The 17,981-nt window shown below is 38.9% G+C and overlaps 3 protein-coding genes across 6 annotated transcripts; all 3 read left to right on the forward strand.

Moving 5' to 3' along the window:
• Positions 1-572: 572 nt before the first annotated feature.
• Positions 573-10,345, forward strand: vps54 (VPS54 subunit of GARP complex). Of its 2 annotated transcripts, none has more exons than XM_079462598.1 (23): positions 573-758; positions 2,478-2,663; positions 2,845-3,086; positions 3,236-3,317; positions 3,551-3,585; positions 3,682-3,813; positions 3,943-4,328; positions 4,459-4,585; positions 5,264-5,371; positions 5,567-5,619; positions 5,702-5,798; positions 5,882-6,261; positions 6,348-6,474; positions 6,742-6,923; positions 7,020-7,132; positions 7,217-7,280; positions 7,362-7,467; positions 7,604-7,691; positions 7,773-7,894; positions 8,034-8,114; positions 8,304-8,411; positions 8,497-8,591; positions 8,678-10,345. In XM_079462598.1, exons 2-23 carry the CDS (start codon positions 2,507-2,509, stop codon positions 8,781-8,783), a joined length of 2,991 nt encoding a protein of 996 aa, XP_079318724.1. In that variant the 5' UTR covers positions 573-758; positions 2,478-2,506; the 3' UTR covers positions 8,784-10,345. The 2 variants fall into 2 exon arrangements, with proteins under 2 accessions (XP_079318724.1, XP_079318725.1); XM_079462599.1 differs by having other exon boundaries at positions 635-758; positions 6,351-6,474.
• A 369-nt stretch (positions 10,346-10,714) lies between these two features.
• Positions 10,715-11,698, forward strand: cUnh19orf53 (chromosome Un C19orf53 homolog). The gene is made up of 3 exons (XM_079462660.1): positions 10,715-10,875; positions 11,040-11,095; positions 11,284-11,698. Exons 1-3 carry the CDS (start codon positions 10,788-10,790, stop codon positions 11,443-11,445), a joined length of 306 nt encoding a protein of 101 aa, XP_079318786.1. The 5' UTR covers positions 10,715-10,787; the 3' UTR covers positions 11,446-11,698.
• Positions 11,699-14,061: 2,363 nt separating this feature from the next.
• On the forward strand, positions 14,062-17,932 carry LOC306897677 (uncharacterized protein). 3 transcript variants are annotated; one of them, XM_079462634.1, is made up of 7 exons: positions 14,062-14,152; positions 14,657-14,825; positions 14,918-15,108; positions 15,193-15,220; positions 16,056-16,298; positions 16,819-16,977; positions 17,415-17,932. In XM_079462634.1, the coding sequence occupies exons 1-7, from the start codon at positions 14,141-14,143 to the stop codon at positions 17,663-17,665; spliced, it is 1,053 nt and encodes a 350-aa protein (XP_079318760.1). In that variant the 5' UTR covers positions 14,062-14,140; the 3' UTR covers positions 17,666-17,932. The 3 variants fall into 3 exon arrangements, with proteins under 3 accessions (XP_079318760.1, XP_079318759.1, XP_079318761.1); XM_079462633.1 differs by having other exon boundaries at positions 14,066-14,152; positions 16,819-17,010; XM_079462635.1 differs by having other exon boundaries at positions 14,106-14,152; positions 16,768-17,010.
• Positions 17,933-17,981: the final 49 nt, after the last annotated feature.

Genomic DNA, 17,981 nt, shown 5'->3' on the forward strand with positions numbered 1-17,981 from the left:
ACTCGATGACACATGTAAACAAATCTTATAGACTGATATGAACCAAGTGAAAAAGTATTTTATCATGCCAATAAAGCTTCTTTGAATCTTTGAGAGAGAGAGAGAGAGAGAGAGAGAGATGAGAGAGAGAGAGAGAGAGAGAGAGAGAGAGAGAGAGAGAGAGAGAGAGAGAGAGAGAGAGAGAGAGAGAGAGAGAGAGAGAGAGAGAGAGAGAGAGAGAGAGAGAGAGAGAGAGAGAGAGAGAGAGAGAGAGAGAGAGAGAGAGAGAGAGAGAAAGGATTTTTCTTTAAAAATTAACAAAGAAAACACAAAATAACTCAAATAAAAAATACAGTAACAACGGATGAATGACTAAATAAAAATGACAAACACAAAAAGCCGCAATAAAGTACAAAAATTGAGTGAAAGAGACAGAAAGACAAAAACAGAGATTTGTATTCAGAATTAATAAATTGGTTAAAATTTAGAAATCAACTAATTCAAATGTTTAGAATAAATTCATTTTATATGAACAAAAATACAGACAAACAAAAAACGAAGCACATAAATAATGAAAGGGCCGTCTGATTGACGTGGCGCGCGGCGTAAGCCGGAAGTCTGTTGTGCGGTTAAGCGCGCGGTGCATGTGGGTCGCTGGCCGGCGGAGCGCAGAGTGTGATGTGACATGTCAGTTCTGTGGAGACGTGAGCGAGAGATGATGATGATGATGATGATGATATTATTATGACCAACAGGAGCTGCTTTATTTCACATAACAGGTACCGAACATTATACACGCTCGCGCTGCGGCGTTCACGAGTGTATGAGGAGAATTACTCGCGGTAAAGATGATGTTTATTAGCATGTCGTTAGCTAATAGGCTAATGCTCGTTATAATGTCAACCCAACAACTGTTTAGAAGATTTAGAAGACGCATTAATCGCACGGTTACGCGCTTATTATGGGCTATCGGAGGTCGATATGTTTTTATGCTATTGAGATAAAGCCGTGATCGCGCTTAGGTGCTTTGTTTTGCTCTTCACGAGCAGTTTTACCACGATTGATTATTATGTCTGAAAGGTTATGCACCATGTTCAACATTTTAACTATTTTAATAGCACGTTATTGGAACGAACATAGTAAATTAAATGGTATGAAGTTAAAACTAAATGAATAACACGTTGACACGCTTATCAAGTTTCTCAGTCTTACTTAGTTTCAACGTACTTCTTTTGTGTATTTTTGTGCTTGTTGTTTATTGTTTCTTATATCGCTTTTTTTCTTGAGAGAAATTGACAAAAAGGAAATCGATTGTGCTAAAGTGCAGGTGTCAATAAGATGTGACTAGAGTTTGTTTTTCCTTGTGGTTGAATAAGACCTTCCTGCTCTCTGACTGACAGCAGTTGTTTCAAACCGCTGGTGTGTTGATATGACATCTCAGCTCAGTGCTTTCACTTCTCATTCTGACTCATTATACAGCATGCATGTCTGCTTTTCATCTGACATTCATAACCGCAGCCACAGCAGATCTCTAGAGTCACCTGAGCGCTGAATCTTCTGATCCAGGAGTCATCTCTCATGTCTGCTCCGAGCTGATGCATCTGCAGTTTTTGGTGTAACGTGCAGATCTGTGCAGAAACTCTGTGATCTTAATCATTCTCACACACCACAGCAAAGCTGCTGGCTACATCAGGACCCTGTGTCAAGTTTATGTTACTCTTTCAAGTTTTCATTTTGACTCACTCTTTTTATAATAGTGTATAATAAAGATTTTACTGATTATATAAATAACGTTACAACAAGGGGGGTTTTCGATTCTTTTTACCTGGTGCTTATCTTTCACGCCGTTTTTCAATGAACTAAATATTAATAAAATATTTGTCAGGGGTTTCACATTCACAGAAAAGAATCGGAACGTCATTTTTGCCACCACTATTTAAATCAGAGACCATGTTTAAATCTGGTTTTATTATTCAGATGGTCTAGTCTGAAACTAGTCTAATATTTTAAAAGTGGAAAATGTTCATTCTTGGTTGGTTAAATCTAGTGTTTTTTGCGATTCAAATCATTGAACATACAGTATGGCATATTTGACATATGCCAATTTTTTGAAATGATATGTCATTTGTTTAATTCTATTGGTTGAGCTGCCACCATGTGACAGACATTTACACATTATTTTAATGTTTTTTTATTTTGTACTTTAAGAGGTTCTTTCTTTCACATTAGTTGTTTTTCAGCGACATTGAAAAACATTTTTAATAATTTACATACTGAGGGTTCAATTGACTGTTGTATGACTCTTGTATGTGCATATGTACATACAATTATTGTATATTTCAGTTTAATTTAAAAAGGTTGTTACACATTGTACCATGTCAACCAAGAACACATAGTGGAGGAGTTTAGCTCACTGTTATTCTCAAGACCATTCTGCATTCAGGATGTTGTTGATTTGTTTTCTTATGTGTGTGTGTGGTGTTGTTGTGTTCCCTCAGCCTGCCTCATATGTGACGGATCTGTAGTGATGTCCTCCGGTCATGGATCGTCTTCGCTCCCTCAGTCCAGCGGAGGAGGTGACCCAAGCGATGGGCTCTTCCACAAACCCAGGGATCCCTCCACGGCTTCCAGACACTACCGAATGCCAAGATCCCTACCGGATGTCTGCCCTAAAGAGCCCACCGGTCAGATTTCCTTTTACATCTCATAGCTGGATCTGTCTTCTTCCTTATGCCATAAACAATTTGAAATAAAAAACATTTAACTTTAAGAAATGGTCGACAGGGAAGGATGTTTTGAGTTATGAAGGTTCTTTAAGAGTTCTAGCACTTTAGAATTATTAAAAGCACTTTCTGCTCTGTACAGGTGAAGGACGTGGCCTCTGTGATGGTCCGTCGGTGGTGGCCGACCAGCATCGCTGGACTGTGTATAACTCTAAAGTCAACCTCCCCGCAGCCCTGAACGACCCCAGACTGGCTAAGAGAGAGTCAGACTTCTTCACTAAGACCTGGGGCCTGGACTTCACCGACACTGAAGTCATGCCTTCATTCTACCTGCCCAACATCACCCGAGAACACTTCAGCTCCTACCTGCATGAGACTGCTCAGGTGACACGGCCATCTGAATTATTCAAACACAAAAAGTCAAAAGGAGTTGTGTTCCATACGGCAGCGAACTCACTGCATATGCAGCATTCTGATACTGTTGTATAAATCTCAGACACGTTTTTCACATTGACTGTTTGTGTTTGTCTCAGAGGGAGAAGATTCATGAGCGCTGTAAGATTATTTGCCCGAACAAAGATGATCTGTCTGTGCCCACCATCACGAACAATTACGGTATGAGTTACAGAATGTATGATTTACCGTATATGATCACAATAGAAATGATCAATTAACAAGTTATATTTAAACAGACTGGATATGAAAATGATACAAGCTAGAATAATTTCCCTATGTAATGAGATATCGTATACAAATAATGGTGGTTAACTGATGATCAGGAAACAAAGTGTATTTATTATTCATTTATGGAAAATGTATGTGTGTAAATTTTTTTATCTGTCTTGTAGATAAAGCCAGAGTTGAGCTCGAGCAGGTGCCCAAGGTGAGAACGGAACATGATAGTTTTTAAAGTGTATAAAGTTCTACTTAATAATAATGACTTTATGGCCAACAATTTTTGTTCATCTTTCTTTATTAGATTTTTATGAAGCCTGAGTTTGTGCTGAATGATCCCACCACATTTAATGCTGTGTTGCCGTGGTCCCACTTCAGCGTTGCCGGAGGCAAGAATAGTCGAGATGTTGCGTCATCGCGGTTACTACAGGAAAAGGTGCCAGTTTGTGTTGTGATATAAAGAAATTCAGAATTTAGAAACACAAGTAGACAAGTCAGTGATAACAAATACAACAATAACAAATAAACCGATCTTGACGTCCTCTACATGTTTGTCTCTGTGTAGTTGAGTCACTACCTGGATGTGGTGGAGGTGAGTATCGCTCGACAAATCTCTCTCCGCTCCGAGGCCTTCTTCCACGCTATGTCGTCCCAGCACGAGCTCCAGGACCGCCTCAGAGAGACGGCTGACGCCGTCGCTAAGCTACAGGCCCGCACCGCTGCCATCAACCGGGTGGTGTGTCGAGGGCCGCTACGTGTCCTGCGGGACGCTCTGACCTATAATAACTGTATAAAGCTACACAACAAACTTAAGCTTATGGCCGCCGTGCACCAGACGCAGCCCACAGTGCAGTTACTCCTCTCCACCTCAGAGTTTGTGGGGGCGCTGGAGCTCATCGCCACCACTAAAGAAGTTCTGCAGCAGGAACTGCAGGGGATTCACAGCTTCAGGTGAGCAAAAACAGAGGCTCTGGCTTTTCTGGGGGGGAAAAGCCACACCTGTAATGCCAACAGGAGAAATGATAATGTGATGTAAAATTTTGGTTTGTTATTGATGCGATCTTAATTCGTCTCTCTGTAGACATTTGGGTTCTCAGCTCTGTGAGATGGAGCTCTTGATCGATAAGATGATGGTGGCTGATTTCTCCACGTATGCTCAGAGCGATCTCAATCGACCCTTTGAGGAGGACTGTCAGGTTCTGGAAAAGGTCAGGAAATTTTGCATTTACATTGTCTGTAGTTGCAAAATCTTTCCAAAATGTGTTCACTGTGGTTTTACATGGCTTATAAATAAAGAAGTTTTTTCTTTTGCCAAGAAATGGAGTCAGAGAATTTTGACTGGTTAGGAAATGACAAAAGCTAAAGAAATCAACCACCACCATATGCAAACCACAGAGACTGCTTGAAGGTTGTTGCCTGGTGAATCAGGTCACGTTCATGTTGAATGTCGCTTTGAGTCTTACAGTGTGAGATTTTCTTGTAGGTCACAAAGCCATCTGCAGTGTCAGGAAAGGTTGGTTTACTAAGAATGTGGTTTTCTGATGCCCTAATTCCCACGCTCATCATCAGAATGTTTACCACTTCAAACCGATGATTTCATTTCCTCAATGACAATAAAACCTCAAGTGATGACATCAGTCTGATTTGGTTCATTTTAATTAGGTGAATCAGTGGATATAAGAATATCTGAGCATGTTTAATGGTTTATGAAGATTGTCTTATCATGGTTTGTGTTGTTGTCTTCTGTGGTTGGCTAATGTCAACTGACCCTTGAATTGAAATTGGGTATTTTTTCAGTTGATGTTATGATTGTGTTCCTCTATATTTAGCTAGTTGGCAAATATTAAACACCTCGATTGAATTAAATGTGTAAATGTGTTTGACAGGATCGTCTGCAGTCTCTGGTCTTTGGCTTGTTGAGACAGAGAAAGCTGGATTTCCTGGATATTTACAGTGAAGAGATGATGCACGCAGCAAAGAACATCATACGGCAGGTACAACACACAGAGACACAGGAGATAGGACGGGGACAGAGGTGGGTCCAGAAATGAGGCAGGGACAGGAAATGAGGGTAAAGATGTGGGACAGGAAATTGGGGGAGGATATAGGCGAGAAAAACAGTAGACATTTTAAATGGCAAATAGCCTCAACGTGTATGATTTTGATCTTTTCTCTGTCTCTATTGACAGTGTGTGTTGAAGTCTTTGTCGCGGATCAACGAGATTGATTTGAACACTATCAAGTGAGTTCAGTTCACTTCACAAGATTTTCAGTACTGATTATCACAGGCGTATCATAGCTGACCGTGTGTCTGTGATTGTCAGACTCTATGAGCAGATGCGTTTGATGACGTTCAATCAGTGGTTCGATCTGCTGATGGATATATTTGAACAATTCATCTCGTTTGTAAAGAGGATCAAGGTAACACAACTCTTGCATCTAGAAACTTTTCTTAACAGAAAGACACAAATGGATCTCACTACGCACTTGTGTATTTGTTGTAGGCCACACTCGGTGTCATACGAAACGTTGTGTTGGAAATTCTCGACAGCAGCCAAAGGAGTCGACAAGCTGAGGTCACGTCTGCAACAAACCATTCTGACAGCAGGGCCAATGAGGACGAGGAAGAGGAGTCAGGAGGCCCAGACCTCCGTTCAGGAGAGGCGGAGCTTGCCTACCTCACCCACGAGGGCCTTTTTATAAGCGATGCCCTAAACGAAGCAGAACAGCGCAGTTGCGTGGCAGCACAGACTCCGTCCAGAACGCAGAGGCGCTTGGAAGCCTGCGGCAGCGACTCAGCCTCCGCAACCACAGACTCTTCCTCCAGCAGGGAACACAACTCCAACACTACCTCCTCCCTGACCATAGGGGGCACTGGAGCAATGTGAGTCACAGCGTTGATGTTGGAGATGAAACATGACACTTGACAAATTTTGTGGGATTCACTCGATTGTAATTTGTCTCCGGCAGCAGTGAGGACGTTATGCCATCTGATCTTGAGTTGGGTCGAGTGGCTAATAACATCCAGGAGCTGCTGTACACGGCATCAGATGTCAGTCACGATCGTTGCGTCAAAGTGCTATTGTCCCGAGCCAAGGTACAAGCTCACACGTTGCTTTTGTGCTTTGGTTACACACCTTCAGTTTTAGACACACCTGTCACCTATCAGTGTAAGGGCCCAGTTCTGGAAACACTTGTGAAACACTGTTAATCACATCTGCATTCAGGTCTAATAAATCAGGAAATTCCTGTGAACTTGAGTCAGTTTCCTCATCTCATTACATAAACCTTACATAATGTTTTCATAGTGAATTAGAACAATACACAGGATGTCAACTATCTCTCTCTCTCTCGCTCTGTTCAGGATGGCTCTCTGGAGCGCTTGAGTTCCTCAGAGTTTGTATGTTTGAGTCAGGCTGTGGAGGCGTTCGTCAAAGACACAGAAGATCTGTGTGGCAGACGGAGTGTCAGCCTTAGGGGGGCGCTGCAGAGTCAAGCCAACCGATTTGTGCAGCGCTTCCACGAGGAGCGCAAGACTAAACTCAGGTAGATGCATTATTAATCTCACACATACAGTCCTTGTTTACTGACATTTCTACAGATTTTGACCCATCGTGTGTGTGTTTGTTTGTTTGTTTTCAGTCTGCTGCTGGACAACGAGAGGTGGAAGCAGGCAGACGTTCCCGCTGAGTTTCAGGAATTGGTGGACTCCATCGCTGACGGACGCATCACACTGCCTGAACGCAAAGCCACAGGTATTCAAACCCAGTTTCAGCTCTGATGAATATGACTCTAAACATGTTGGTGATGTTTATTGAAGGTGTTTTTGTTTCTCTCAGGTTTCGAGGAAAGGAAGCCCAATGAGTTTCTGTGTGTTGACGGGCAGAAATACGCTGTGGTCGGGTAGGTGTCCTTCTCAGGACCTTCTTTAATCGGCACGTTTACATCTTGTCCCTGTGTGACCTTTACTCTGCTCTCTGATAGGACGGTGCTGCTTTTGATCCGGATGTTTCTGGAATACTGTCAGTGTGTGAATGACATTCCCTCCATCGCAACAGACATCCTCACGCGTCTCGCTGATCTGCTTAAGGTGTGTGTTTGCCTTATGTTACCTGTTTATTGTTACTGTTTTATGCACCCCGCAAGGCCTTTTGTACACCTATAGAATGTGTAGATTTTGATTGAAAGGTTGCTCTGTGACACAAGGTTTGTTTCCACGGTAACAGCACTTCAACTCTCGGAGCTGTCAGCTGGTGCTGGGGGCGGGTGCTCTGCAGGTGGTAGGTCTGAAAACCATCACCACAAGAAACCTGGGTGAGGAAACCACACCCACACAGTCACGACTCTTTAGACTCGCACACAGACACACAAACTAATGACTGTGTGTCTCTTCAGCTCTGGCTTCTCGCTGTCTGCAGCTGGTGGTTCACTACATCCCTGTGATCCGAGCTCACTTTGAGACCAGACTACAGCCCAAACAGTATAACATACTACGCCACTTCGACCATATCACAAAGGTAACCACACGCTATGACGCACATGCACCAACACCACACTTGTGTGACAGGTTGCACTCCACCAAAAGGTTTACTCCAGACAGACAGGTGCTCCAAGTGTCAGGATGTTAACATTCTCTTCCTTTCTTTCTCTGCGCAGGACTATAATGATCACATCGCAGAGATCTCGGCTAAGCTGGTGGCTATCATGGACAACATGTTTGCAAAAACTGTATCTAAGGTGGGCTGCGAAGTCCATGTTTGAGTCGAGGTTCACAAATAATCACGAATCCCTGAAAACATATTCAGCTTTCACAAATTCCATATAAACTCGAAATTCACATCTTATTTAATAAAATTGCATCTGAGGTCAGTGTTATGACCTTGTTGTGATTTAAAACCAAACGTTAGTCTCTCTCTCTCTCTGCAGTATGAGGTGAAGGCTCCCATGCCGTCCGCATCCTTGCGAAACGTGTGTAAACAGATGTCAAAAATGCATGAGGCTATATACGAGCTCTTACCTGAGGAGCAGACACAGGTGAGACACCACACGTGCTGAATGTTTAGACCGTCTGAGAGTGAGTCGCCAATTCAACTCACGTTTTGTGTGTGTTTGTGTGTAGATGTTGTTTCTCAGGATTAACGCCAGCTTTAAAATGCATCTAAAGAGACAGTTAGCACGACTCGGGGTCATAAATGACGCAGGACCCCAAAATGGGTAAGCAGTCTTGGGTTTATATTTGCACTAAGCTCATAGCTAAGCATTATGGGGGTCTCTCTCATGCAGCACTTGAATCTCTACAGGTTGGTCATGGTAGATGTGGCTTTTTACACGGGGAACGTGCAGGCGTTGCGTTCTCTGGAGCAACTGGACTTAAACATGCCTGAGATCTGGGAGCAGAAGAGGTGATGAAGGATATATTTTCCTGGCCAATCAGGCCTCTCTGGCACGCCTGCCATCACAGTGACCTGCTCCACCCTAAGCAGGAAGAGAAATCAGCAGGTTACAGGAAAGAGGAAGCGGGGAGACTCAGGACTAAATGTCTTGTTTATTTAAACCTCTGTGACTCTGGAGTCATCCAGCGGCGGCTCACACTCCACCCGCCTCTTTCCCTAGTGAGAACGAGCACTTTTTGCGGAACTGGAGGGTCAGATTTTTATTGTGGAGACCAAATGAGGACTAGCTTGTGTGGTTGACCAATCCTGTCGCAGCTGGGAATTGTGGGAAATCTGTTGATTATTGTGAAGCGGAGATGCGTATGCAGTGCCTCCTTCAGTACTGCCACTACAGTGCAACTTTCCATTCATGTGCAATTCTGTCTGTTATTTAATCACTGTTAAATGAAACTATGAATGGTTATTTATTTGAATTGCTTTGATGTTGATTCATTAGATCATTTTTTTTCTCATGTAAAGCTTTCAGGTGTTAAATGCCGACAGGAGAACTCTAGTTCGCCAATGTAACAGTGATTTTACAGCCTGCTTTTGGCTTTCATGTTCATGAGTGCTGAATTGAGGACGTATCAAAACTCTGAGGGGGGTTAAAGGTCAATGATGCTTTTCCTTGTTTATTGTGAGCGTGGGGCTTTAAGATTCTGGGTGAGGATATTCTGTAAGGCATGTAAATTTGAAGATTCTTCAGACAATCGATTCTGTTATTGATCATATTTAGGTAAATATGAAACGGGGCAAACATGATTCAGTAAGATTCCAACATTCATAGTAATAATAGTTGAATGGTGGATTAATCCTTTAAAACAATAATTTACTTTCAATGTAATATTTGTCTTCATAACCACTACACCTGCTCTAACTTTTCCTAGGTTTGTTTTGAATTCCGCAGTTTATTTTTAACATAAATCTCATAAGGCAATCTGTTGAACAGGTTTGCTTATAGTTTGGGGTAATTGCCTCGCAAAGAATCTTGAAGAATTCTTTATTATGATCATCATTATAAGCTTACTGAATAGGATTATCTCACTACCAAACCACAGTATTACCCAAATCATGTCTCTTCTACAATGTGAAAATTTTACTTGGCTGGTGATTTGGATAAATCATTGTCTGGCTGGGGTTGAAAGGGTGACTAGGGTTTCATGTGGTTTTTTTTTTAGAGGTTTGTGCATCTGTATCAACCCTTATTGTTTTGCTGTGAGCTTTTGTCATCGGCTGTTGTGGATTTCTGTTCCAGTAAATCCATGTATGTCGGCAATCATGGTATTTAACAATCCTGCTGTCACGTTGCAAGTGCCTACCTTTTATTTTAAATCAAAGACTACTTCTGGTTTTCACTGTACATTTGATGGCTAGAATGCCTGGCCTGCGTGTGTTTCAGGCATCTTGTTGCCCCTCACATCAACAGATCAAGAAGTATACCGATGGGAAAATATGTGGCATGCTTGATCTTTTGAATGGTGGCACTTTTTAACATTAATAAAGCCACAGGGAAAATAAACACTTGTTTTAGTTCCTTTCTCTTTTGAAGCTTTGATTTTAAACTGTTTGATTTGTGTAGCGTAGAATGCTGTTTCACATACTATCTTTAAAATATAGCAGGCTGTTACTGTAGTATTTAGTAGTTTGGAAAGAATATATGAAGAGTTTGGTTACAAAATGGGATAACTCAAAATCAATGTTTTTTATTGTGCATTCCAATTAATATCAGTCAAACTGTAGTTGGTTTAATTTAAGCCATAATATCGACAGAAATACAGAAAAAAAACACAATTAAAACAGTGTCATGATAAAAACCTGATTAAAAAATATTTCTAAAACGGAGTCATCTCATTTTGGAAGCAAACTCTTCATATATATGCACGACGTTTTATCCAGCGTAATGTCAGAGAGACTTTTGTTTTGTTTATCGCGGTGTAAAGACTACATCGCCACTTCCGGTCGCGATCAGATTCTAGAAATGGCGCAAGGTAAACAAAAATTTAAAGCGCAGCGACCCGGAGGAGCGAAAAAACAACATACAAAGCTAAAAGGACTGAAGAAGGGAGGTATAAAAACATTTATGTCTTTATTTACCGAATGACTCTCAAATAAACATATAGGATTAACAGCAGTGCGTATGACGCACGTGCGCATGTCTGACACTTCCTCTGTAATCGCAATAAAGATGTTTATGATTGTATTCTTCACCCTGTTTATTGTTGTATTTCAGGCCGGATTATCGCTCCCAAAAAAGCTCGTATTGTCCAACAACAGAAACTTCAGAAGGTGAGAGTTCTGCACTCTTATATTTAGTCTTGAGTACTGTAACGTTACCGTCACTATTTATGTACTTTTTGTACAACACCCCCCCCCCCTTGCCAGTTTTAAGGGTTTTTCTAAACTGTTGCTTTGACTGCTCAGGTCATTATTTTGCACTTGTTTATATTTAACGATGTTATATTTAACGACTGCAGGATTTGGATGTGGCTATTAGAAATAAGATAGAACACGAGGTCACACAGAAAGCCAGCAACAATCTACATAAGAAACTAAGTGTGCTGAAAACTCCAGGAAGGAGGACTGGACCAGCCGAACCCCCAAAACCTGGATCTTCTGCTTCTGGATCATCTAAATGACCTGTTTACCTGCAGAGTGTCGTGTATTGCATGGCCTCTAGGTGGTGGGAAAGGCCACAGCATGAAGACTCAAGAGTTCAATTTAGATTCTAGTTTATAAATGTATTTTTTTTTAAATGTATAAGTGTTCTTCCATAAAGGACATCAGTCTTTGAAAGCGGAGTCGTATATTTATCACGATCTTAGAAACGGTGTTGCTGTTGTGCTTCTAGTATATCCTCTTTATATAGAATAAAATCTGATCTGATTGTCATCTCGCATATTATTGTTTTACGTTATTTACCACACAACAAAAGTGATTGGCAAGCAGCACTTTTACTACTGCTCATACATAAGACTTGTGATTACACTTCGGTGTCCCCTTGCTCCACATCATCTGTGCTTCGAATCTACATATATGTTGCTTTGCTAAACGAGATTTTATCCTTAAATATAATTAAATAGGACTTGCACTTTTGACTTCACCCTAAATCAACCACATCCAGTCCTTCCCAACCTAGCTTACTTTTATTACTTAAAAAATGAATATTTAACCTCAAGTCACTGATTAGGTCAAAATAACTTTCTCGCAGTATGAATGACTGGTCCACAGATTAAAAAGAATCTAATGCAGATGAGAGCATATTACACAATATACATGTCAACACTTGCTCACAATATTGTTATTTTGTCATTTCAACATAAGTCTACAAGATTCATACTCCAAACATACACATGTCAAACTTCATTAATTTAAGCTTTGTTGCTGACTTTGTTCATCACAATCATCTTTTGGAACAACTCGAAGGTGAGTAAATGGTAAAATAATTTTTGGGTGAAGTATCCCTTTAACACCGATTTTGGTAAGAAGCATTTGCTAATAAAAATACCAAGATTGAGCTTTCTTCCCGTTACCATGTTATGGGCTGTTATCATGGCATTGCTATATGTGGTTTATTTATGGTCAAAGTCAAGAGTGTCCTTATATGTAAGGATAAAATCGAATTGTTTAGCAAAGCAACACATATATGTAGATTCGGCTTAAGCTTTTATAAAAATGCCTTAGAAAAATACATAACTGGTGAGAATCTTCAGATAAAACAATGGCACTGATATATTTTCAGATATTTCTGGGAAGTTATTCAGTCAAGACCGTGCACACATTAATTTTAGTCTGGGCCTTAAGCCTTGTCTGTGAAACCGGGCCTAAATTCATTTTATTGAGGTGCTCACCAGCCGCTGTCTTCAAACAAACTAATGTTACCCATTTTACATGATTACATGATGCAAAAAAACTGAAGTAGAAGAGAAAATGTGCATTTTCTAATGTGAAATACAGTTTGCTTATCACAATGAAAGGAGAGACAGTTTACCAAGAAGAAACTAACGTCACGTTTTCTGTCCTCCAGCTGTCAGATTTTCCTCCAAGTAACTCATCTTGCTTTTTCCTATTGTCCTGGACCTTTGTGTGATGTCAGATGAGAACAATTATTGACAATATTGAAAAAAACGTACATTATGCGTGTAAATACGAATTTATTATACATTGTTCCAAAAGATCATTGAGCAGGCAGCAGGAATACAATAAGCGAACTAAAGTTTATTACATTCGATCATTGACATATCTACATATTTGGTTTTCAATGTTTTTTAACGTAACAAGCATTACTGTAATTCTGAAGCTTTTGTTAGGCTTTTGTCAAAACGAAAGTAAAAGAGTTACTCAAGATTTCTGACCTTTTACTCACACTTACTCACACCCAGAGCTGTAAGCAATTACAGTAAGTTCTTGTTTTTCATTTAAATGATTTTGACATATCCCAATTGATTATTTCTATTAAATGGTATATCATTTTTTATATGTTTAACACAAGACACTTTGTCACCACAGGCAATATTATAAACATTATTAGTTAATACATAGGCCTATTATTTTGATAAGGGAGCATTCACCTGTAAGGAAAGTCTTTAAGAATTGAGTAGAAGACGAAGCAGCTTGCTCACAGATAACCACAGAAGCTTCTGAGATGGATATTATAATTCACCTGCAGTAGAAGGGATTACTTATATATGATCATAAGATGACTATTGTATGAGAAAGAGGAAACGAGGATGAACAAATAAGAATTGAGAGAATTTTCACGTCTAGCCATACAAATCGCCACACCATGCAGATGCTTTCGGAATTTGCTGGTGTTTTTTTTCTTGCATGTTTTTAACACGAGTTGCCTCAATAAGTTAAAATAGAGAAATGAGAAAGGCGTTGACTGTCATTTAACATTAACAGCAAACAACATTTCAGGTGAGACTCTCTGGGTATGTGGTGTATCACCCAAGGCAATAAATGTAACATGCTTGGTTTTACAACTTGCTGTAGGGGGAAGCAAAACATTTGCATTCAATAAAAAGGTGAAACACATGCTGTACAGGCCATGACTGCAATATAAGCTATGTTTGTCCCATAAACACATTATGCAACACTTTGAGGTGCTATAAACATATTTGATTCAGTCAAAACTGTATACAGAACAGCAGCACTGATATATGCTTTCTGTTTAATGAGGATCAATACTGTTACATAACTTGTGATGCAATAAAAAACCCATCGCCCTCTAGCATTAAAGCAATTCATTCCGAAAGTGAAACATCAAGGATTTGATAGAGAAGCTACTCCCTATCGTTCCAGTCCTTAAACAACTCGCCACACTCACAGAGGATGACAAGACCAGTAAGTCATTTGTTATGTCTTTTATTCATTAGTTTTATTCTGAAATATACAATTGATAATGTGGATGCTATTTGTTTTCAAGTGTTATTTTTACATATACACAATTTTTGTATATGTATACCTATTACATCAGTTCTTCAGGGATCTCTTGGCAGCATTTGTCCAACCACACGAATGTCTTTCTCTTTGAAGTGTCCATCACGACAAGTTCCCCTCTGTAGCCTTTATAATACAAAACATGCGACACGAAACATGGAATATTTGACCATTAACAAAACGAAAGGGAAAGACGCTGACGTGCTGCTGAGTTTGGTTTCGTTTGTGAGGCGCAGCGCTCCACAAATAGAGGCGACAGCCCATCCTGCTTCCCTTATTTTGCAAAAGAACAATGTTCTGTTTTTAGTGTATAATAAGACATCTTTGCGGTATCTACTGACGTACTCACAGTCACATCCTTTGTATTTGTATACACTAGTATTTGATATCTTTCTTTTTTGAACTCAGGAGATGAAAAACATAGAAGATGGTTTCAAGAAAATACTTCATGAGAAAAAACGGGACCTGAACCCGACATCACTTGAACATTGTCAATTCATACTGTCATTCTGCTACATTGTTTCCCGCACTGGGACAGACATCAAATCTGCACTAGATGAACTTGATCGTTTTAATGGTAATTTACTGTAAAAATCTACATGAATAATCAAATAATATCTTGTTGACATGTTTTTAAGATAAAGTCTGCACTTTTTGTCATTTTCTTAGTTCACAAACCAGTCATCCTGGTGGTGTTCCATCACACGTTTGACTCTGAGAAAATCATACCGGACAGCAATGCAGTTGTTAACAGGGAGACGATACTTGCAGTGGACATTCTGTTCTATGAGAATGAAATATTGCAATGTCAGAAGAATACAGATGCAGTTGAAAAAATTGAAAAATACCTAAGATTGCAGGTACTCATGTTGATCCTTATTTAAACCCTGTTTTGTTTGGATTATTTAACTGCAGATTAATTCACAAATTCACTGTACTTTCAGAAACTATCCCAGTATGCCTGTTTAAAAGGTAAGTTTATCAAGCTTTTCTTTCTTAGACATGCATCATGTATGTTTACAAAGTAAAGAAGTTTACAAAGTAGCTAAACTTATTTTTGCATATTGCAGTATAATCATCACAAAAAATGATTACTGCTAATCAATATTTATTAAAAAAATATACATAATAAAATGAACGTGAAGCAATAAAAAAGATCAACACTTTATAATAGAAAACAATACAATATTATATTGTATAGTAGCAGTATGATATCTACACTGTAAAAAATGCCCGTGAAATTAACAGTGAAAATCAGTAGTTCTCTAAAATCTTTTTTCCTTTCTGACATAAAATGTTTTGAGGGTCACCACTATGCTGAAGACAGTCAAGGTCAGGCCTTAGGTACTGATGTTATGCTGCATGTTGCAGACATCACTATGTTCAAAAATGACTTTGATGTTTTTTATTAATTAATTGCAAATAAATAAAATAACTAAATGTAATGTTTTCACTTTTATTACAATTTCCTAATATAAAAGACTCAAATGTATTAAGTTCTTTACGTTTTTGCCCCTGAAGGTTTAAACAAAGCTGTTTAAGTGCTTTTTCCAGATATTTTAACAGATTTTTACTGGCAACCACAGCTGCCGGTATTTTTCTGTAAAAACTACGGAACATTTTTACAGTGTATATATTATATAATATTTATAGATGACCATGCATGTTAACATCCATCCTCACGAGGATGAAGCATGAGGAAGGATGAATATTTTGCAGGTTTTAAGAACTGTCTGGAAACCATCATAAGTAGGAGAATTGCAAGAAATTGTTGTTTTGAATAGTAATTTTTCATATTGTTTTCCAGAAAATTATGAATATCAATCTACAGAGATTTCCCCCTCAATCTGTTTGCAAGAACACTCTCAGTGCTGCATTTGCTGCATTTGCTGGAATTGGACGTGTCAGAAGTTGCAAGATTTCTGGAATTGGATGTGTCAGAAGTTTCAAGGTGTCTGGAATTGGATGTGTCAGAAGTTTCAAGGTGTCTGGAATTGGATGTGTCAGAAGTTTCAAGGTGTCTGGAATTGGACGTGTCAGAAGTTTCAAGGTGTCTGGAATTGGATGTGTCCGAATTTTGTTGCAGACATCAAAATGTTCAAAAATGACTTTGATGTTTTTTAATAATTAATTGGAAATAAATAAAATAACTAAGTATAATGTTTTCACTTTTATTAAAATTTCCTAATAAAAAAGACTCAAATGTATTAAGTTCTTTACGTTTTTGCCCCTGAAGGTTTAAACAAAGCTGTTTAAGTGCTTTTTCCAGATATTTTAACAGATTTTTACTGGCAACCACAGCTGCCGGTATTCCGTAAAAACTACGGAACATTTTTACAGTGTATATATTATATAATATTTATAGATGACCATGCATGTTAACATCCATCCTCACGAGGATGAAGCATGAGGAAGGATGAATATTTTGCAGGTTTTAAGAACTGTCTGGAAACCATCATAAGTAGGAGAATTGCAAGAAATTGTTGTTTTGAATAGTAATTTTTCATATTGTTTTCCAGAAAATTATGAATATTAATCTACAGAGATTCCCCCCTTAATCTGTTTGCAAGAACACTCTCAGTGCTGCATTTGCTGCATTTGCTGGAATTGGACGTGTCAGAAGTTGCAAGATTTCTGGAATTGGATGTGTCAGAAGTTTCAAGGTGTCTGGAATTGGATGTGTCAGAAGTTTCAAGGTGTCTGGAATTGGATGTGTCAGAAGTTTCAAGGTGTCTGGAATTGGATGTGTCAGAAGTTTCAAGGTGTCTGGAATTGGATGTGTCCGAATTTTGTTGCAGACATCAAAATGTTCAAAAATGACTTTGATGTTTTTTAATAATTAATTGGAAATAAATAAAATAACTAAGTATAATGTTTTCACTTTTATTAAAATTTCCTAATATAAAAGACTCAAATGTATTAAGTTCTTTACGTTTTTGCCCCTGAAGGTTTAAACAAAGCTGTTTAAGTGCTTTTTCCAGATATTTTAACAGATTTTTACTGGCAACCACAGCTGCCGGTATTCCGTAAAAACTACGGAACATTTTTACAGTGTATATATTATATAATATTTATAGATGACCATGCATGTTAACATCCATATAATAAGTAGGAGAATTGCAAGAAATTGTTGTTTTGAATAGCAATCTTTCATATTGTTTTCCAGAACATGATGAATATCAATCTACAGAGATTTCCCCCTTAATCTGTTCGCAAGAACACTCTCGGTGCTGCATTTGCTGGAATTGGATGTGTCGGAAGTTGCAAGATTTCTGGAATTGGATGTGTCGGAAGTTGCAAGATTTCTGGAATTGGATGTGTCGGAAGTTGCAAGATTTCTGGAATTGGATGTGTCGGAAGTATCAGGATTTCCGGAGTTGGGTGCGTCGGAATTGCTATAAATTTGGGTGCGTCTGAAGTTTCAGAATTGTTTCAACAAATTGGATAACTGTCTTGTTATTTGAAAATGTGTAGTTTGTTAGATCTGAGCAAGTAATGTGCATGATTATTAATTATGATATAACTGTAACAATCTTAGTTTAAACATCTATTTTGTGATTAATGCTGATACTTATAAATGTGATACTAATGCTACAAATCAATTATAATTCAATATGTTATATAAATTGCTTGTGTCTACTGGGCATGTAAACGTACATTTACTCAATAAAATGGCAACAGACTAAGCGATGTTATTATTTACACAAATCTATTTTAGAATTAATTTGAAAGG

The sequence above is a fragment of the Barbatula barbatula genome, assembly GCF_947034865.1.
Source record: "Barbatula barbatula genome assembly, chromosome: 8".
NCBI lineage: Eukaryota > Metazoa > Chordata > Actinopteri > Cypriniformes > Nemacheilidae > Barbatula > Barbatula barbatula.